A 20674-nucleotide genomic window follows, 5' to 3' on the forward strand; every position below is an offset into this window, starting at 1 on the left:
GTTTCTCCTGTGATAACTGAGAAAATGTCCTTTAACATGAGAGCAGGAGAAGCAGGAACCCCACACAGTGTCACCACAGGAGCCCGACTATGACCGGTCTCTTTTAATTTCACCAACAGCTCCAAATATTTCACGTAAAAGCAGGAAAAGGAACAAAAATTAAACCGTTTTGTTGTCGGGCGTCTTTCAGCACGCGTTCTTCAGAAAACTGTGTTTTTCTGTTCTTAGTGTTCGATTCCCCGTCACGTCTGACGTGACGTGTTTTTAGTCTGCGGCGTACACACAGCACCGCTTTTATCCAGCCGGCTACGACCGAAGCGTGGCCTACAAAAGGTAGATTGTGAAAGCCTCGCCAGGTGTGCTGCGTCACTGTGCTGCCACAATTCAGACAAGAGTGACCACAAAGCTTTGTTGGGTTTTGTAGCTTCCAGGTAACAGGGAGTTACACCTTGTTTACTGCACCGTTCCCAGGATGGCCTCTGCAGGCTCACGTGTGTTTACGCCGACTTCCTGCATCAGCCTAACTTCCACGTTTCAGAGCGACCGTCTCTGCGTGGATCCTTTAACGGCGCCCGTCAGAGCCAAAAAAAAAAGAGCTCGTCATTTTCCTTCTTAAATCTGTTTTTATGTTTTACTTTGTTGCCTGAACTCGCCCGGCCTAACAGCTTGTGGTTATATGAACTCTTTACCCCTTGAAAGTCTAGTAGTGTCTTTCATATTTCAGGCTGCTTACAGGACGAAATGATTGGGCGTGCATCAGAAGTTTGTGACGGTGAGCTCTGCCCGTGCAGCTACCCGTCAAAACACCTGGAAACGATTCTAATGGTCATCAAAGCACAACTTTATTGATATACACAGAGGTGTCAAAACTCGTCATTGAGGGCACAGAGGAGGTGGTCAGTCTTTTTGGGGTAGCGGGATAAAGGCGGGAGCTGCAGATGTGTCAGTGAACATGTTGGCAGGTCAGCAGTGATTTTACACTTCAGACTCTCAACTCAGCAAACAGCCGGTTAACCTTTAATGAGCCGAGCGGCTGAAGCTGGTTCCTGTAAAGCTGAGCAGCTGGAGTCAGAGCTAGTGTGATGCTCAGTTAAACCGGATACCAGCGAACGCCTCGTCTCAGCAGCTGTTAGCACATCTGCTTTATCAGGAAGATGACTTAAATGAAAGCTCACGTTTGCTCCTGTTTGGTGTCTTTCAATTGGTTTCTGCCGTCGCTGCTTCGGTTTGGTTCTAAATCTGATTTCTGACAGCAGAGATCACAGAGGAGTCGTGAAGGCAGCACGAGCTCTTCTGTTGTGTGAGGAAATTTAGTTTACTGCCGTTTGACTTGTTCGTGGACTCGATTTACTCGTCAGACGTGACGCTGCTGTGAGACGCCCGCGGGCCTGCAGGGAGGGAGTGGTGCTTAACGTGTAACGTCTTTTCAAGTATGATGATGATGATGATGATAGTTATTATGTCATCTTGACTTCACGCTGAGAGACTGAACCCAGCATGAGAGGGGGAGTGTGTGCACTCACACACTCCCCCTCTTGTTTGTGTGTCTTAGTGGGGACTTGAATAAATTTGAGACATTTTGAGGACTTTTTGTTGAACAAGACGGAGCCCAGATTCAAAGATTTAGTAGTTGTTTTTGTTTTTTTTCTTGTCATTTCTAACTTTATGTGACTCCATCACTCTGTATGCATTGGGGTGTCTTGCTCTGCGATACGACCAAAATCTCATACCCCGATATAACACTTCTTATCCCGATAACGATATATATCGCACAAATTTTACATTTTCGGTAAATTCCGTGGGTCTCGGGCAGCTCGACCTGTGTGAAGTGTTTTCAGCTGTGCGTCGTGTACCTGGAGTCGAGTGTTTTGTCTGATGCCTAAAGCAATACGTTTTTAGACAGAAGTTGTAACCGCCGTCATTTTCTTTGTATTTATTACACGGCGTGCGTCGGGGAAACGCCCGTTTTAACGTTTGAGTCTGAGGTTTATTTGGAGCACCTGACAGCTCGTTTTTGCTTTCATCCGTAAACTCTCTACAAACTCTTTCACGTGATTCTTGCGTCGGTGGTTGAAGAGGTTTGTCGTGTTTGAGTGTGTGGTGGGGGCCGGTTTGCGGCGTAATTTACGGAGTACAGTTTTCTGGTCCGTGTCAGACGTTTCATAACCAACCCATGTCCGTGCTACAGAGGCAGCCCCTCGTTTAGGAATAAGGTCCTCGATTTGCTTGGACTGGTCCTTCTGTTTGGAGCTCCCTGGTTCTGCCTCGTCGTCACTGGCTATGCTGGGATTCTCTGTGCGTGCATCCACGTGGTGACTGTAAGCGCCATTTATAGTCACGTCATGTTTGTATTTGAGGTCATTTGTTTGATGCATATTCTGAAATTTGATGATTGAGAATAATGTATTTTTCCGTCATTTCAGTTTATTTTGAAAAGTCTCAACAGGATCTTGAGCTTTATTGTGAAGGGTTTATATGGAAAATAAACAAGCGGACTCCGGAGCCACACGATAGTCTTACTGTCATTGTTGCTAACGACAACGCGTAAAAACAGTTGCTTGTCCGTCTGTAATGTGGTTATTTAAATCTTAGAGCGAACTTTAAGAAATGACCACAGCTGCTACAGTGACCATCAAAACCATGAAGCAATATTCTGTAAACAGTTTATTTTCTGACACCACGAAACAAACGGTCGCGTATAACATGAAACGATAGACGTTTTCATATCGTCGTATCGAACAGCGCTGTGTCCTGCCTGTGAATGCTTCAACATGCAGACTGGAGGGATCATCCACCAGCCTTCTGATTGGTCAATGATCTGTTTGACATCCTGAGCCAGAGCCACTCTCCTACTGCTGGTTTGCAAAGTGCACACTGTCAGATTCAGCAACTTGAGTTTTTCTACTGCAAAGTTTAAACAGTTTATTTTGGAAAAACTGAGAATCTGAAAGACATTTGTGCTTTCTTTCAGTCTTTGAGTTTGTATTTGTTTGTTATTCACAGTTGAAAATGTTGCTAACGTCTCGTTCAGTAAATGAAGTCACTCTGCAGGACTTGTTTTTGGATGCCGGGTCCCCCTAAGGAGATCAGCCACGAGGCCTGAGAATTATGTCAGCGGCAGTGCTCACAAAGATGTGTATACAGATGTGACTGTGTTATGTAAGGCGTGTGATTAAAACCAGACGGCTGTAGCCGGGCTGAGTCCAGCAGGCGGAGCAGCTGAGTCAGATCTCCCATGATGCCTCGGGGCATCTCTGCTGTACGTGTGATTGGGTCTGGGGACTTCATTTCCTGCTCAGTGGGATTCCAATAAAACAGAAAGCGAGTGGCTTCATGTCGGCCCTGCAGAGCTGCTGAAGCCAGCACGGGTTTATTGACTGAAAACAATGACAGGAAACACACACACACACACACACACACACACACACACACACACACACACACTAGTTTAACAGTGATATTTGGTCCAGATGTTATTTTTTTATTTGTGACGATTTGTTTTGCTGGTGTTTGGACTTTAAAGCGCAGCAGGTGGTTTGTGGGAGATTTGAGTGGTTTTTGTTTTTTGACTTCAGCTTAAATACTCCAGCTAAAAGTTTCAGGCCTGATGAGATGAAACTGAACCATCGCAGTAAGAAACGATCGCTGTAGATCAAAGACAGAGCTGGGCATCGTCTGGATTTCTATAATCGATTCGATTTCTGACACAGTCAGAAATATTCTAATTTGTGCCGTCGGGTGAACGATCCGCGCTCTGTGTTTACGTCTTTCTGCTCTCATTTACTGTTTTAGCTGTTTGGCAGCTGTTGAAATAGTTCTGTGAGCTTAAACTGAGATTCTGGCGTTTCTGGCAAAATTCATTTATATTTAGGAATCGATTCAGGATTTAATTTATCGATATCGCGTTATTCAAGCTAAAATAGAGTTGTTGTTTTTAAACCCAGCCCTAGTTAAAGCGGTCTCAGAGCCGTTTCTCTTATTTGGCCTAAAAGGGATGGCCAAATCAGAAACCCCTCTGTCGGGGGTCTGCATGCTCCTGCCTGTCTTGAATGACTTCTAGCCTGTCATATCCGGCTTTATCTTCCTCTGATAATCAAAATAAAAATCAGGAATGGGGGCTCCGGTGAGAAAGGAGCCGACGCCACGTATCCTGGTCCTGTTCCCGGCCTACCTTCATCCATCCTCAGAAATCAGAAAGCTCGCTGCTGAGTGTCAAACGCCTGACGAGTCTCACAGAGGCGAGAGCTGCCGGCTGTCGCTTCAGCTGTGATTCTGTTACGAACCGTTTGTGCCGCGAGTCTGAACATCGTTCCAAAGTCTCGTCTCTCTGTGAGGACGTGGGCCGTGGGATTCATCGTTTCATATTAAATATTTCAGTGGTTCTGCCCGTGTGAGAGGAGGGTCTGTGGTGAGCTTAACCTTCTTGTGCTGTTTGATTTTTGTCCTCTGGAGAAGAAACCATGACTGAGATGAAGTCATTGTTAAAAACAGGTTCTGATCCAGAAACAGTAGTTCAGTGACCGGTTGAAACTTTTAGACGCTCTGACAGGGCAGCACACCTCGTTTTAAGGATGTTGTGGGGACTCAGTGTCAAATAAAATGTGTTTGATCAGCCTGATCCGTGCACGGCGTTCTGCAGCGCGTGTGCAGCAGCGTTCAGTTCAAATACAGACAGATTCTCAGCTGCAGGACGATCCTGGCGTTTAATCAGGAGACCTCGCGCGTGCGCCGAGCTGACAGCTGTCTCACATGCCGATAAGAGCCTCCAGCTTACCCAGAATGCACTTCATCAAGTTCATCAGAAAACAAATGAAACATCTGGGACACCAACACTGTTAATTCAGACTGATGGATCCTTCACACTGATGATGAAGATGAGATTGTGACAAGAACAAACCAACGACAGTCTGAAAATGTTCAGAGTGTGAAGGTGAAGCTTTACTAAAATGTGCTGAAGTTACTGCAGAACAAAAATCACCCGACGTCCTTTACTGTCATAAAAATCTGCTGCTCTGCGTCTCTGAGGGTTGAAGTGTTTGAAGCAGGAAACATGGAGTTTAGTCTGAGGTTTGGAGCTGAGGAGAAACTCCTCCTCCTCCTCGTTGCTGAGTTGTTTCCTTCTCTGTTAGCTCTTTCCTTCCCTCTCCTGTTTTCCTTTTTTCAGCTGGTTGATGTCACGGCTCCGTTACTCAGACTCTGTGTGTTTCCACCCGGCTGATCTCTCTGTAATTTCCTCCTGAAATAGCTCAGAGCAGAAGAGGGCGTAAACCACCAAGCCCAGCCGCCCCCTCCCCCCTCTAAGTGCTGCTGCAGTGGTGAAAAGAGCAAAAAGGTGGGATGAAGACGGAGGGTGGAGGGAGACAGGAAGTGCAGTTCATGTGCTGGTTTCTCTGGTTTTCCTGAAACGTGTCTGATTCCTGACACATGAATAAATCATAAATGAGAGCGCACGTGCTCGGTGACAACAACACAACCGTTACCAGCTCCGGGTCTCCATCCTGAACCGAGGCTCATCCCGGTAACTTCGGGGTTAACCCCTCTTACCGTCGTGATCACCGCCGCTGCAGACCAACCTGTACGTTGTGTTTAAGGTCGCTTTGGTCCTGCTTTTGTTGCTTTAAAGCTTTAATACGATTTAAAAAGGAGCAAAGCGGAGCGTCCTGCACACGTCTAAGGTTAATTTGAGACGATATGTAACTGCTCAGCATTCAGATCCTCCCTCTGCTTAATGACAGAGCTGTGATGGCGGGAAGGCCGTTATCTTCAGTCAGGTTTTTTTGGTTTTCTTTTCTTTAAATAAACTGTTTATATCGTCTTTTTCTTCTTCACGCAGCTCTGTCCTCTCTCTGCAGCAGCTGTGCAGGGTGTTTATTCTCTTCATAGTTTCTAATCCTGAGACTTCGTCAGTGAATCTGTTTGTGGAAAGTCCGCCTCTCAGAGCTGAACTGATATTTCTGGGTCAGACTTCTCCGGCCGATAAGCCCGATAAGGAAAAATATCCTGGATGTGTTGAACTGGTGTCAGAATGAAGCCCATAAACCATTTATTAAAAAAACTTTGCTGAAGGATTGATGTGATTGGTTCAGCCGTGTTTGTTAGGATTACTCTGAGACTTCTGGACAGATGTGCTTCAAAGTTGTCACACAAATGTCTTCCTTTAAATACTAACTGGGAGGTTTCATCTGATGTCTTCAAGAAAATATCAAACTAAACGTCCCAAAAAACAAAAAACAAACAAACTTTATTATTTTAAGCTGAGTTTAGAAAGTCTGTGACGGGCAGATGAGCCTCCAAAGGAAAAAGCTCCTTAAATAAAAACAGCAGGTTTCCAGTAATCTGCAGCAGGTCTGAGCCTCTTACGGTCGCCGACACACCTGAGACATGAACGCATGCCTGCACTGCCCCCCACAGGACCAACACAGTAACTACATGTGTGAATCCTTTCACTCTGACCTCGCCGTTATCTGTAAAACATTCCTGTGATTCACTTGATATAAACATTACGTCTGAGCTTGATGTGGAGGGAGGGTGTGAGAATGAAACACCGGATTATTTATCCACGTTTATCTAATCAGCTGATCATGTTGCAGCAGTTTGGTGTGTAAACATTTTCCATTTTCCATCGTCTTATCGTGTGTGTGTGTGTGTGTGTGTGTGTGTGTGTGTGTGTGTGTGTGTGTGTGTGTGTGATAATAAAGGAGAGTCCGATCTGATAACTGACACTCCTCCGTGTTGGGGTCATTAACTCGCCACAGCCCGCTTTCTCTGGAAGACTTTATACCTCTGATTTGATCAGTTATTGTTTGATGGCGCGTTCAGGTCACCTGAAGAACAGGAAGTGGTTTCAGAGGAGCGCTGGAGGCGCGAGGCCGGGATCTCCTTGTGTAGTTTTCTCCTCTTTCTCTGACACGTTGTTTTCTCCCTCAGGCTCTGACTGAAGTTTAGAGAAAACAGCTAAAGGAAAATCCGCTCATCTCTAACACAGAGTCCCAGCTTGAGCACAATTAAATCACAATAAATATACATAAAAGAAGACACCGATAAAAGCAGTCAGCCTGGTTTAAAGCCAGAGAATAAAAACTGGCTTTCAAACAGGTGTTACAAGTGTCGGCTGATGGAGCGGCAGTTAGTTCTGATTTACTGCGGAGGATATGAGATTTTGGATATGACCAAAAGGTTTATGTGGAAAATAAACAAGCGGACACGCGATGGTGTTACCATCGTTGCTGGTAACGACAACGCATAAAAACATGCGCTTGTCCGTCTGTAGTGTGGTTATATTAAAGAGAGAACTTTAAGAAATGAATGTAGCCACTACAGTGACATCAAAACCATGAACAAATATTGCCGTAAACAGCTTATTTTGCGACACCACGAAACAAACGACAGCGTAAAATGAAACGATAGACGTTTTTATATGGTCATCAGATATATATCGTTATATCGAACAGCCCTAGTCTACTGTACAATATAAAGCACCTTGAGGCGACTGTTGTTGTGATTTGGCGCTGTGTAAATAAATCAGTTCAGAGGTTTTGTAAGTCTGAGATTAAAAACTACAAACAAACAAGAAAGAAAATCTGCTGATTTTCTAACTAACGCTCGGCAGAATATTGTTTTGGAGCCGCTGTGAGTTTAAAATAAAACTACGGGTTACAAGAAGAAAGTTGTGAAAGTAACGAAGCCAATAAAAATGTGTTAAATCTGAGTGGGTTTCATCTAAATTTACAATTAAATGTCAGGATGGCATTTAAGAGTGCATGTTTTCCCAGGCTGCCTCATTAGCACAGAGCCCTGAAATCCAGGGTTTGAGTCAAGCCCTCGTTCTTTGTTTACCATCAGCTGTAGAATAAACTGCGTGTCTGCGGAGCACGTTTGGACAGTTAGAAATTAAAACTAAAGTCCTCCTTGGCTCATTGAACTTCTGCAGGAACTCTTAAAACTCTCTGAGATCTCGATGACCCCTGGGTCTCCCTCGTGAGGTTTTTTTAACGTGTGACCCTGAGTTTGGACCGCAGCCCCGCCCTCCCCTCATTAGCGCCCTGAAAGGGGTCGGTGGACCGGAAACGCCCCCCTTTTGTTCTTGCAGGAACGTTTCCAGAAAAGGTCCCGGCTCTGTTTACAGTGAGCTGCAGGATGGATCGCTGCTATATGCAGTGAGGTCTGCAACCAATCAGAGGCGAGCATCAGGATTGGCTGGCTGTGATTCAGACCGTCAGCTCCCACTGGGTCAAAGTCCCAGCATGCCCGGCTCTGTCACATATGTCACGTATGGCACATATTTGGGAGAGGTGGTCGAGGTCCCCACGACATGAAAGAACGAGGTCACTCTGACCCTAAAACCCTTCACTTTACCAAAATAAAAGCCTTTGTGCCTCATCTACTTTCCCAATCAGCAGGTCGTTGTTCCCACAATAAAAGCCTTTTATGATTTTCCAGTCTGCACATTCAGAATGAGACGGTAATGTCAATCAGATTGTCCCTGTCACTAAAATAAAAGCCTGTTCTGATCTAAAATTATACTTGGACATTGGTCTTTTCAAAATTAAACTTTTCTGGACTATTCTACCAACTAGAACATCACTGCTGTCAAAATAAAAGTCTTCTGTCATCTAAAAGTGTAGTTGGGACAGCACTTTCCAAAATAAATTCTTTTCCTCACTCTAAAAATCAGCCTTTACTGATCTTTATGACCGGTGTGCTGCAGTTATGTTTACTGTTCTCTACTTTATTTCTACTCTCTCTTTATTGAATAAAAGTGCTCCAGTAAAGTGAAAGTTAGAGATGTGATCAGTTTAAGCAATGACTGCAAACGGATCAGTGATCAAAGAACTGGAAGTAATCCCGACTGTTATTAAACGTGAAAACCGGCACGTAGCTTATCCTGAAGATATTAACATAAATCCATCGTTTAGTGTCGTGCTGTTACGTCACCGCCGATCCTCTGCAGTTTTATCCTGCAGCAATAACAACAGATGGTCCCGGGACGGCAGAGAGAGAGGAGGGAGAGGAGGCCCCTCGAGCTCTTTCTCTGATCCACTCAGTCTGATGGAGGTGAAGACGCGACCTGCCACAGTGCTAATCTGTTCCATGCACACAGCAAGCAGTTTGCTGCACCTGCTGCTCATCCACAAACTCTGTGAGGAGAAGTTCTTGGACTCCACGCAGGAGCTGGATTCGTGCTTTTCTTGCAGGTCTGCACAACAAACTTTGTTTTTTCTTGCAGTGGAGCTCAAGGTCAGGATATCTCTGCAGGGAAAACTCTGCTGAAACTTTGCATCTTGCTCTGCGTCCATGTTGCACTTGGAATCACTTTTCTCTTATCTGGGGATTTTTGTTTTTGGTGCACGGCTCTGCAGCCTCTCTTCAGAGCAGGAGGCGTTTGCACAGTCTTGAGTTTCACTGAGAAACTGAAGCTGGCGGCTGCAGGCTCTGGTTACCTGTCTTGATAACCGTTGGCGTGACAGCAGAGAGGAGGACGGGACAAGGTTCAGAAGCTTTTTATCGTCTGTGGATGTTGGCGGGGCGGGGTTCGGGACAGAGGTGAACAAACACAGCAGGATTTAAACAGCTGATCCTTTTTAGAGGAAACATTCAGAGCGAGGATCGTCAACCTCAGCGGGACCCAAACGAGACGCCTGTGAGCTCCCACCTGGGCTGGAACAACCCTGTGATGAAACCAAACACCCACCCGAAGCACCCTAGAGTCTGAGGGGTGGGGGGGAGGGGGTCATGTATGTCCTGTGCACCCTGGCGGTTCTGACGCTCCACAACCTGATTAAGAACCGGAACAAACCGGAGCAAAGCCAGTCCACCGAGGCTGCGGGACAGGAAGGTCGTCGGAAGGATGGGGGCGCCGGCGACGGGTGCTGGGGGACGTCCGGGCCCCGGGATCGAGTGGATGGATCAATGAACCGCAGAGCTGAGGGGAGGAGGAGGCGAGGGGGCATACGCAACCTCCCTAACGGCAGGAGGCATGTCCAGGTGAGGAGGAGGTCGGGTTCAGGCAGCGTGAGGTTTCAATTCTTGAAAATATTAAAACATAAAAACTTTAAAACAAGTTTGGGAAACGGGGGGACTCACTCCTAATTTTAGAAGGAAATACAAACTTTTAGTTACTTTTAGTTACATTTTCGGTGAGTGTGAGTCTGCACTTATTAAGGATTGACCCCCTGATTTGATCTGAAACGCGCTCGATCAGTAAAGCTCTGAGTGTAAAGTCGAACCCTTGTTTACCAAACGGGTGACGTGCAGCCTGAGAGACTTCACAAAAATGAGCATCAGGATCTTTTCAAAGGTCTTAAAGTATTTTTATTTTACTGATTATTATTTTTAGACTGATTTGTTTACATGTAGAAATATTTTTACTTCATTTCAGTATTGTTGGCCTCACTGCAGCTGGACCATCAGGTGCACTGGACCATTTGTAGCCTGAAGCTTTTACACCTTTAATTTGGTCAAATTGGTTATACAATAGATTATAACACTGCGTTTAAACAAGTAAATCTTTTTTAAATTATGATTTTGTTTCCATGAAAACGTGATCAGTCTATTTTTAAATCAAAGAAGTAAATGTTGTTAAAACTGTAACCGTGATGATCACAGCAGCAGTTATGAGAGCTCGGTGTGTTTTTGTCCTCGACGTTTCGGTGTTTGTGAAATCTGCTTTGGTGTTTTGTTTTTTTGTTTTTTTTTTTAAATTTGTATTTTATTAGTGAACAAGCTGCTCTTATTTTGAAAAGTCAGCCACTGCTAACCAGTTAGAGGTTAAACATTTGAAATCCACTGAGGAGAACATGATGCACAGGATGCTTGAATCTAACGAGACTTCATTTGTGAGTGCCGGTGTTGTGCCAAAAAAAAGGTCGTCTACCAAAAACTGACTGCTTGTATTTAAACTGCTATAAATAACTGGTTGGACTATAATATGTGAAACATATGTCAAATGTATCCCTCATGAATGATATCAAGTCATTTTCAGCCACAAACAACATTCCTGTAACAAAGTAGAAGCTGCATCAGTTTTTGGCAGTCACTTTTATATATGCTTTATTTATCCAGTTAAAAAATATCTTGTTGTTATTAAAAATTTATTTTTTTAAGAGTAATCTGGCCAAGAGGACAGCTGACAGTGTAACAAATATAACAATAGTTATGTAAACTTATTTTAAGTGGACAAGAAGGACTGGATTAGTTACAATGTAAGTAAGTTACAAAGAAAAACGGGTCATTTTTAAATGTTATATTCAACCCCTTTGTGAACCCTGTTCAGTGAAGTCTATTTACAAACACATGTTAAGATATTTAACATAAAAAAACACACAAACATTGGAAATGACTTTTTGGCACAACACCGGCTCTGAGGCCCTGCAGGCACCAAAATAGAACGAGTCCTTTCTTTGAAGCGTCAGGTCTCGCTCATCTTTGCATTTCCTGATTAATCCTGCAAACAGTAAAACAGACATGGCTCAAACCCCACGGAGGGATTATACAACACTTACACTAACACTGCTAAAGTACGAGTTAAGACTTCAGTTTTCGTAATGAGCGACTCGTTGCACACGTACACAAATGGAAGGCGCTGACACGCATTCACAGACGGGACTTGTGTGATTTCTGTGGAGTGACTTTCACTTACAGCGGGGCGATTTTATTTTCCAACCCTTTATTGTTCAATAATCATAAAGTTGTGATTCAGCAGTTTTTACCTGAACTTGCTGACGGACTGAGGAATGTTTACAGCTGCACAGTAAAAGTTATCATATCTGACTGCAGCAGTAAAATGTCACTAAATGTTAAACTTTACGGGGAGTTCTGTTGTTAGGCAAAGGTGAGTCTGCTCTCTGATTGGCTTAAAAATCACCTGTCTGATACGAGAGGTCAGCTCAGCAGGGTTTACTCGGTCAGTGACTCAGACTTGGTGGAGCTCTGATACAAACGCAGATAACACTTGATTGTGGAAAAAGCCATTAAATGATAGCAGGGCAAACTTTTACTGCGGAGTTTATTTTGTGATGGACCGATGTGACGCATGTTTGGGTCTCATTGTCAGATTTGTGGTGTTGTGCGGTTTCTGTGAAGTTTGCTGCTATAAAAACTATAAGTGCACTTGTTTTACACTCAGGTCAGCTGGTGTGAAATATTTCACAGGTGATCAACCTGTGAGTTCACATTTATGTGTCGGCTGTCAGAAACAGCGCCACCTGCTGGTCTGATTGCATTTTTTTAACTGATTGCACTTGTGTAGACGGAGGTGAATGATGAGCTCGGGATGAACAGATGTGGAGTCTGAGCCGGAGGATGGACTGTAAGGATGATCTCAGGTTTCACTTCAGCTTCTTTGGTCCCACCCTCGGGAGGCGCTAGAGAACATGGAGCAAATATGTGATTTGAACTGCCTGTGAACATGCGAACTCTGTGCGTTTATTTTAGTCCCCCTGCTTTACTGTAAGTAATAATTAACCCCAGGAGGCATATTTGTATAGTCTGAATGTGCAGGGACAGGCGGGCACAGTGTTGTTCAGATATGGTCACTTTTTAAATGTTTTCCCTGTAACTCTCTAACACTCTGATGGGTCCCAGCGGCTCCTGTTGATGCAGGTTTTCATCATGTTTAGAGGCTTCATGCTTCCAGTTAAATCTGATGTTTGCTTGTTTGTCACAGGACATTCGATCGCATGATATAAATGTCTGAAATCCTCTGCCTCCTTATAGAGAGACGGCATTCAGGGTCGAGCGCGTCGGTCACATCAGTTATGTAACCAAATATTCATCAGCATCCTCTGATGGTATAATCTGTGAGCTCCCGTCCTGCAGGACAGGACAAGCTTCATTTTCCCAGAAGTTTGTATAACATATTCTGCAAAGTTCCCCAAAGATTATACTTTATGAAAGGCACAAACAGGATGTGTAATGTGTTAGTGGAATAAAAAAAGTAAAGATTTTACAGTTTAAGATGCGAATGACTTAAACAAAAACAAATAAACAACCTAATTTGATATCAGTTAGACAAACTTCATCAAATACATTTAATAAAAGAAACTTAAAAGCACAATTTTTTTTTTTTTTTTTTTTTTTTCCTTTCTTAATTTTGATTGGGTCCTTGAGCTGAAACCCTCACCTTCCCCTCACGTAAAGCCAACCTTGCACATTGTGGGGTCCTCGCATCTTAACTGTAAACTTCACGTCCCCACAATCTGAGTAATACGAGTACACACAGTGCTGAATATTTGAGGTGGGGGAGGAGCAGCCGCTCTCGCTTCAGTGGAGGCTGAAATATTCATCCGCTGCTGGGATGGAGCGAGGAGGAGGAGGGGCTACAGGAGGTGTGATGCTGCTGTGCTGTTGCTAAGGAAACGGAGGGAGGAAGCTGTGTGTGTGTGTGTGTGTGTGTGTGTGGTTAGGGGGGTTGGTGGGTGTCTTTGACTCTGATCCTGCTGCTGTGTGTCGGCGCGAAGCTGCAGCAGTCTGGGCGATGCGGCGATGATGATGTGGACGGAGAGGCCGCAGGGAGGTAAGAGCCGGGCGGATGGTGCAGAGAGGGAGGTGGGGAGGGATGGAGGCGCTGCAGGAGGAGGCGGACATGTTGAGCAGACATGGAGGTTTGGCTGTAACCTGATGCAGAGCAGACGCTCGTGTTTCATGACCTGAATACGAGCCGTCGGTGGCACAAAGCTTCATCCTCATTCATCTGGTTCCTCTCCTCCTCCTCGCTTTCACGCCGTTTTATCTCGCCACAAACCTCTTCCTGTCCATGGAGAGTTTACCAAGGGACCCGTAGATTGTCCTAATTGAAGCGCACGTCTGCTTTCACGCATTGTGTCCTTGCAGCATGTGTAGGCGGAGCCACTGCCAGGTATTTTTAGCCTCTTCATAATGACTTCAGCAGTTTGTAAAAAATAAGTGGGTCAAAAACGTGAAGCGTCTGTGGGACGGAGCAGGTGCGAGCGTCCTGATGATGATGTCACTCATTTATCTGCCTGTTGTCTGAAGCTTTATTTAATCCCGTTTAGACACCTGTGAGCTGAAACGGCAGCTAAGGTTGTGCAGGGAGTCTGCCTCTGCTTGCAGAGAACATCCAGATGTTTCCTGCTGTTCTTCAGCTTGCTGCGTGGAACAGATAAACGCTCTTATTTTGTTTGTTCTGCTCTTTTCTGAGAGCTTACAGATGCAGATGAACAGGGACTCAAAGGGCTGCGTTTAGATGCCAAAACAAAGCAGGTTGGATACAGATGTCTTTATCATGCCATCCTCTTTGTGAGACATGAAAAATTATTTCAGGGCATCAAAGATGTTGTTGTTGTTGTTTTCAGTTGTAGGAAATGGTAAGATTATTTGAGAGGTTATAGTCTGAACTTTGACCCTGCAGTTTTGCTCTGTGGGGCAGACTGGCTCTAAAGATGAGTGTGTGCAGCCGACGGAGAACAGGCTGAACAGACGTCCCCATCAGCAGGGTAAAATTCCCCACACAGCTAACCACAGTGAACACAGGTTAACATGGTGTTGTTAAACTTCGGGTTCCCTTTTAGCTGCTTCAGCTTCAGGTTTGAAAAAATGAAAGATGATAATGAGATCTGAGTCTGAGTACAGGGAGAGAAACGTAAAGATTTGACCCAGTTTGGAGGAGGCGGCTCTTAAAGTCTCTCCAGGAGGTAAACGGAGCAGGATGCTCACTTTGTTACTGTGACACTGAAGAGAAGCCGAGGATGCCATCCTTCTCCTTCATGCTTATTTTTTTCTAAGGATGTAAACGTTTGCAGCATAAGAGGATAGAAAGTAATTCAGAGGTTACAGTTGACAGAAACTGTATCTGCACGGTGAAATCTGAGGGTTAAATTACAGGTTTATCATTTTTTGTCTCAGTTATGACAGGATCAGTGTAAAAGCTGAGAAACGTGAAGATTTTCTTTCTGCTTTTGTCCAGTTTAATTACAAACTTTTTTTAAAATCACGTCTGAATCTTAGATTAAGGATTTTTATTTCCCGTCTAATTCGGTTCACTGTGAACTTGTTTTTTAGAGCCAAAAGTGAACGTGAGGTATCAGCCGATGAGGGAACGTTCACATTTTAAGAAGGTGCCTTGGTTAACATAACCTTATGTGAGGGTTAAAGTGGCATTAGCCTAAGGTTATATTAGCACATCGTGGTTAAAGTAAGGTTAATATTAGGTGTGTGTGTGTGTGTGTGTGTGTGTGTGTGTGTGTGTGTGTGTGTGTGTGTGTGTGTATTGTGATAACTGGCAGTGTGAGAGGTGAATGTGAGCTCTGCTGTGTGCAGGGAAAAATGTGTCAGCAGCTGTCAGCATTAATAAAGCTTTGATATAGTGTGTGTGTGTGTGTGTGTGTGTGTGTGTGTGTGTGTGTGTGTGCGCACACGCGCTAATCTGCACTTTCACCATACATTGCATGAGTCAGCAGCTCCAGCCGTGTAATTCCTTCCTAACTTGTAGGTTTGAAATATCAGCTCCACACACCAGGCAGCTGGAACATCTGTCTGTACGTGCTCTGCTGCTCTCTGTGAGCGGGAAAGCGTCGGCCTGGCTGCTGTCAGGAAACTGAGCTGTGGCCGGCTCTGGATTGGTCAGGCGCACGCCGGGATGAGTAAAACGCTCTCGGCCTAAGTGCTCGTTTATCGACCGCGTTTCCGCTCCGAGCGTCTCCTGCTGGCCTTTGTCCTGCAGTTTAACTTCATGTGTCCGAACATATGCTCCTGCCCAGATGGTTTCCATGTTCTTTTCGTTTTGTGTCTTTTCTATTCTTGGCGTTGATTTCTGGTTCGTGATCGCCTCTCTCTCCTCCTTCTTCACTTGGCTCGATTTACCTTCGAAAGGATCCTGTGATCATCAGCCTCTGTTTTCTCTGGACTTTCAGGCCTCTTCGTGCTGCTGAGCCTCTCTGTGACGATCAGCTGTGGTCCTGCTAACGTTCACGTCTCCTTTGATTGCATTTTGTGGGTTCAGAGAACCATTACCAAATCTAAATGCCACAGTCCAAATCCCCTTCATACGGTTTACCTGCTCAAATGATGAAGAAATAACAAAAGCAATGAAGCCCACCTGTGCAGGTTTTTGGGATGCTGCCCAGCTTTCTTTTGTGTAATGCCCTCAAATTAAAGCGGATAATCTGCACTGCGAGCCCACGTATCTGTAACTTAAATATATTTTTAGCAGTCTTACTCTGATGACCTTCCAGAGATGGGATTTGTGTCTGGCTGGAATCGATCCAGCGGCCTTTTGCTTTCCAAGAAGGTGTGCTAGCCGCTGGCAAAATATTATTTTTTTAATATTGTACATAATTGTAATAAAGATCTGTTAGTGATACCAGGTGCATCTAACCTTCCCCATGGTAGAATTAATCCATCACAGTGACCTTGGGCTATGAACAGATTACTGAGCAGGGTCAGAGGACCTGTGGACTACAGCAAGGGGTCCTGTAGAGTCTGTGCTGGAGACGGCAGGTAGTTTGTAGTTTAAGTGGACTTGAGTCCATTGAGTGGATGAAGTTTCTCCTGATAATGTTCGTCATCTCTTCATTCCTTGTAAGCAGACAATGTCGTCCACTCGATACTGAATCCAGCTGGATCCACATTAGTTTGTTTTCTTTAAACTTTTCCTTTCGATGCATTTGTGGTGAAAAAGAATGAAAAAGCTCGGCTAAAATGTTCATGTAGAGCTTTATGTTTAACTGCAGGATTCTCAATCAGGTAATAATCACAGAACCAGTTTGTGAGGTGGAGGCAAACCTGTGGTGTAAAATTTCTCCTGGAAGTTTAACGTAAACGAGCTGAGGTGTGATTGGTGCTAACGACGTGTGAGTCGCGGTCACTCGAGGGTTAACGAGGCCATCTGCTCTCAGGATTAACAGATTACGCTCATGCTTGGCTCATCCTGACCAGAGAGACTCCCGATCAGCTGTTCTGGGATCAGCTGCTGGTAATCCTGAAGGCGATGTGGCGGTGAGGCTGTAGGTGGGTTAACTGACCGCCGTGCAGCAGGAAGCTCTGACCACCTGTCTCACATGTCCCACCTGAGACTGCGGCCGGTCGCTGGTGCAGAGTGAATGGGTGACTGGGACCAGCTGTGCGGAGTGGCAGCATGCTGGGCTGGGTGGGAATGCTGATCAACAAGAGCTGGCTGGACCGACAGCGCTACGTCCAGCCTTCAGAGAGAAGAGCTCGCTGTGGACCGGAGGCTGTTAGAGAGGGAGGCTGTCGGCTGATTGGTGGAGTGCTGCAGGTGAGACGGGACGGGACACCGGCGGGCTGTGATGTCGAGGTCTGAACTGAGAATGCTAATGTAAGCAACTTAGCTTAAGCCTCAGGATGTTACCTAAACGAGTCAGCCAGGTGTGTGTTCGTCGTGTGTCGGCATCGCTGATATTTCCAGGAAGGATTCACTCAAAGACGTTTCCTGCTCGGCTCTGTGGAAGTTGCCAGGTGTGTTTCTGCTTTAGTGGTCATGACCCACTACACGTGCTCATTAGTCTTTTCTGGTGTTCATCCTGTACTGACGTCCGGATCGGCTGCTATCTGGCAAAGATGAAGTAAACTGACGTCACATCTGCTGTTGTTAGCCACCTTTTCTGCTCGTCGTGCAGATTCTCGATTCTTGTCGCTGCAGCTGGATCGACGACACGAGTGCACGGCTGTCGGATTTTACTGCAATTCAGTGATCATTAAAGAAGTTCGGAGATTCACAGATCAGTGTTTCAACAGTTTGAAAAGATGAGACTTTGTGGAAAACTCCCTGCAATTTCTGTACTTCCTGTTTCTGATGAATCCTCATCCTATATCAGCACTGATATATATTTTGTCTGAGTGGCGACACCTACTGTTCAGGAGAATACTGCAGCTGTAACAGCAAGCATAAATGGAGGTGGCTGTGCGATGGCGGCAGGTTTAGTCAGACCTTCAGTATTGGGTTAGTTTGGTTACTTTGGAGTTTTCCACAACTTTTCAGTGGTTGGTGCCACTTGTGAGCCCAAATACGCCACGAGTCACGCCACGCTGGTGAAGACTCAGGTGGGTGGCGATTGGTGACACAATGAGAGTCTCCACCTGTTGTTACAACCAGGTACTACAGCCAACCGGCAACTGCCGTCTGTTTGGCTCTCACACATAAACAGACGATTAAAGTCCACCTACCTGCTGCCGTTTCTTGAAACGTCTGGTTTTAATCCCAAAAAGTTGATTCTGTTCATCTGGACGTAGCGTTTCAGAAATGTTTCGTCACTCATCCAAGCGACTTCTTCAGATTCAGTTTCAGTTTTGAGATTTCCTTGCCTGCATGGTTGCTCCTGCATCATGACGTCTGGTTTTAACGTGTGTAATATTAAATAATATTTGCAAAGTTGTTTCACATAAACGTTCGTATCTACTAAAGCAGGAACGATGGAGCGGCTCTGATGGTGAAGTGGCAACTAAAGCGCTTAACATGTCAGGAAACGATGTGTGAGAAACGTTATGTGAAAGTGTTTGGCTCATAACCTGTCGGGTCAAACAAAAGGGGGTGGGGCTTATCTCAACCAGCCACCAGAGGGCGCTGTAGGGTAATCCATCCATCAAGAATAAACTTCAGAAGCTGCTCTTTTTATCTTCACATCTTCTTGTTTTTAACCTTTCTGTTTGTCCCTCTGTGCTTCCAGCCGGTCCAGCGGTCCAGCGCTCTGGTCAACCCGGCGGTCATGTTCGGCACACGAAAGACCTGGGACCTTGGCCACGCCCCCTGCCTGCAGGATCTCTGGAAGAAAGACCTCTCATTGGATGGTGAGTCAGCCGCCTACCTCGGGAAAGAAACAGCAGCGTGGCTGCATATTTTCTGTGTGTGTGGAGGAGAGGTGAGTCATACCTGTGTGTATGAATGAAGCTCGGCGGTCAGAGGGATCCTGGGACTGTCAGTGGGGGGGACAGGTGAGCTGAAACCGTCACGTTTGCTTTATTGACTGCTGCTCGCTGTGTTTTTCTCAGCTGCTCGTTTCTCAGCGCGAGTCCCCGGAGAGCCGGATCAGGTTAACAAACACTGCAGCTATTGTCTCTCCTGTTCACTCGTCAGACTATATTTCTGCCCCCTCAGCCACAGCCGTGTGTTTAAAGAGGCTCAGGGCTCCAGGTTTGTTTGAACGAGGGTTTAGGCGATTACAGGAAAGGGCAAACCTGCAGTTATTTTCATAATGTTGGTAAAACTTGTGTCTGAAACTTCAAGTTTCAGTTTATTGTGAGTGAAACCGGGCGAGCAGGTGGAAAAAGCTGAGGTAAGCTGCTTCACATTCCTGCTGCATAAAAACTTAAATGTCCTCTGGATTAAAATTAATATCAGCTTAAAACTTTTCATTCTACCTGCTCGCAAGTTTCATCACGTCCTTGGCACTGCTGCAAGAAAGTTTGGTGAATGACTTTTAAGTCATTATTGAACTGCTTAAAATAAAAGGTGGTGTGTGTGTGTGTGTGTGTGTGTGTGTGTGTGTATATTTCCTGCACTCTTCTGAATTTTTATGCACAGTTTTGATTTGTATCCCTGCTGAGTCGACACATCCAGGCGCTTCATTCGTCTGTCGCCTCCTCTTTGTGATTTCCTGACTTGAGTGTAATGAGTTGATCATTTGCTCTGATATCGGGGCGATTTTCAGTCTTTTGTTCGGGGAATCTCAAATGAAGAAATATTCTGCACACAGCATACGTCACATATTTAACACGTGCACATCTGAGCTCATTGAGACTTTAGAAGCCACTTCTTTTAAATTAGAGTTTTCTGTTTCATGGTTTGTGCAGTGCTTTCACTTTTAAAACTTTGAGAATCTTCATAAATTACTTTGGTGTCTGGGTTCTCCCTTAGAGATGTTACTCCCACAGTTCAGTTGGTTGTTCTGAATGGGATGCTTCACGAGTGCCTCCTAGATGAGGTGTTTAACTGGCAGGAGACCTCAGGGCAGATCTATATCTTGGCTGGTCTGGGAACGCTTCAGTGTCCCTGCTGGAAAGCTGGAGGAGGAGGAGGTGGCTGAGGGGAGGCAGGTCTGGGCATCTCCGCCCCTGAAAGCGTAAAAATGGATGGGTGGATTTCTGTTGTTGTTTTTTAAGGCTGGCTATGAAGACAGGGGAGGTATCATGTAAAGCACATCATACTTTTTTGGGGAGGGGGGCATTTTTACTTTAACGAGTCAGTAACTTCACCTTTTGTCATCTATTGAAAGATAAACCTGCAGTTTTTTTCTCTCTCTGAAAGTCCCACCCAAGGAAAGGAATCTCCTGGTGATGAAACTCTCTCCCCGGAGTTTCATTTGGACTGTGGGTTCCTCCTGTGGTGGAAATGCAGGTTGTCTGTTGCCAAACAACAAAGGCTTTAAACAAAGTGGTGACGAGCCGCCGTCTGTGAAATTCAGGGTGGATACTGACGTGGATTTGGTTACTGTGCAATGTCCTCTTCAAGGTCTCCATTAAAACTCTTTTGATTATTTAGCCAGAACAAAACTGGTCAGTGGGATCTTCTTTGCTGAAACGCTTTATAGAGGCTGAGGGTGAAGGCAGTGACGCTGCAGTATTTCCCTGTCAAACTGGGTCATACTCAAAATCGCAACCAAGTGATGAAATATGAAAGTGTAACTGGAGGCCGGAGGAATGCGGACTGTCAGACCTGTAATTTCTAACACGTCAGCAGCGCGTTGGACCTGTGAGCTGAGGT

General features: G+C 45.3%; 1 protein-coding gene and 1 long non-coding RNA gene across 13 annotated transcripts in view; one reads left to right on the plus strand and one right to left on the minus strand.

Annotated features, from left to right (window-relative positions):
* The window catches only part of kifc3 (kinesin family member C3), a 38344-nt gene that overhangs the window by 2328 nt on the left and 15342 nt on the right, over nucleotides 1–20674 (plus strand). For 6 of the 12 annotated variants that reach the window (XR_005693184.1, XR_005693185.1, XM_040011904.1 and 3 more), the window contains exons 1-2: nucleotides 9963–9984; nucleotides 18642–18762. Coding sequence is in view for 9 of the 12 variants with exons in the window: in XM_040011904.1 (XP_039867838.1) it covers nucleotides 18681–18762 (82 nt within the window). In the remaining 3 variants the exon portion in view is untranslated. Of the gene's footprint in view, nucleotides 1–9962; nucleotides 9985–13395; nucleotides 13514–15259; nucleotides 17234–18641; nucleotides 18763–18791; nucleotides 18907–20674 lie in introns of those variants that run through there. The other 6 variants (XM_040011907.1, XM_040011911.1, XM_040011913.1 and 3 more) reach the window with 6 other exon arrangements.
* LOC120721538 lies at nucleotides 1594–6194 on the minus strand. Its single transcript, XR_005693187.1, has 2 exons — nucleotides 4172–6194; nucleotides 1594–3377 (listed from the first exon to the last, which is right to left on the minus strand). It is a non-coding gene; the product is annotated as an uncharacterized LOC120721538 (long non-coding RNA).

Source organism: Simochromis diagramma, unplaced genomic scaffold (genome assembly GCF_900408965.1).
Source record: "Simochromis diagramma unplaced genomic scaffold, fSimDia1.1 OVJJ01000603.1, whole genome shotgun sequence".
Lineage (NCBI taxonomy): Eukaryota > Metazoa > Chordata > Actinopteri > Cichliformes > Cichlidae > Simochromis > Simochromis diagramma.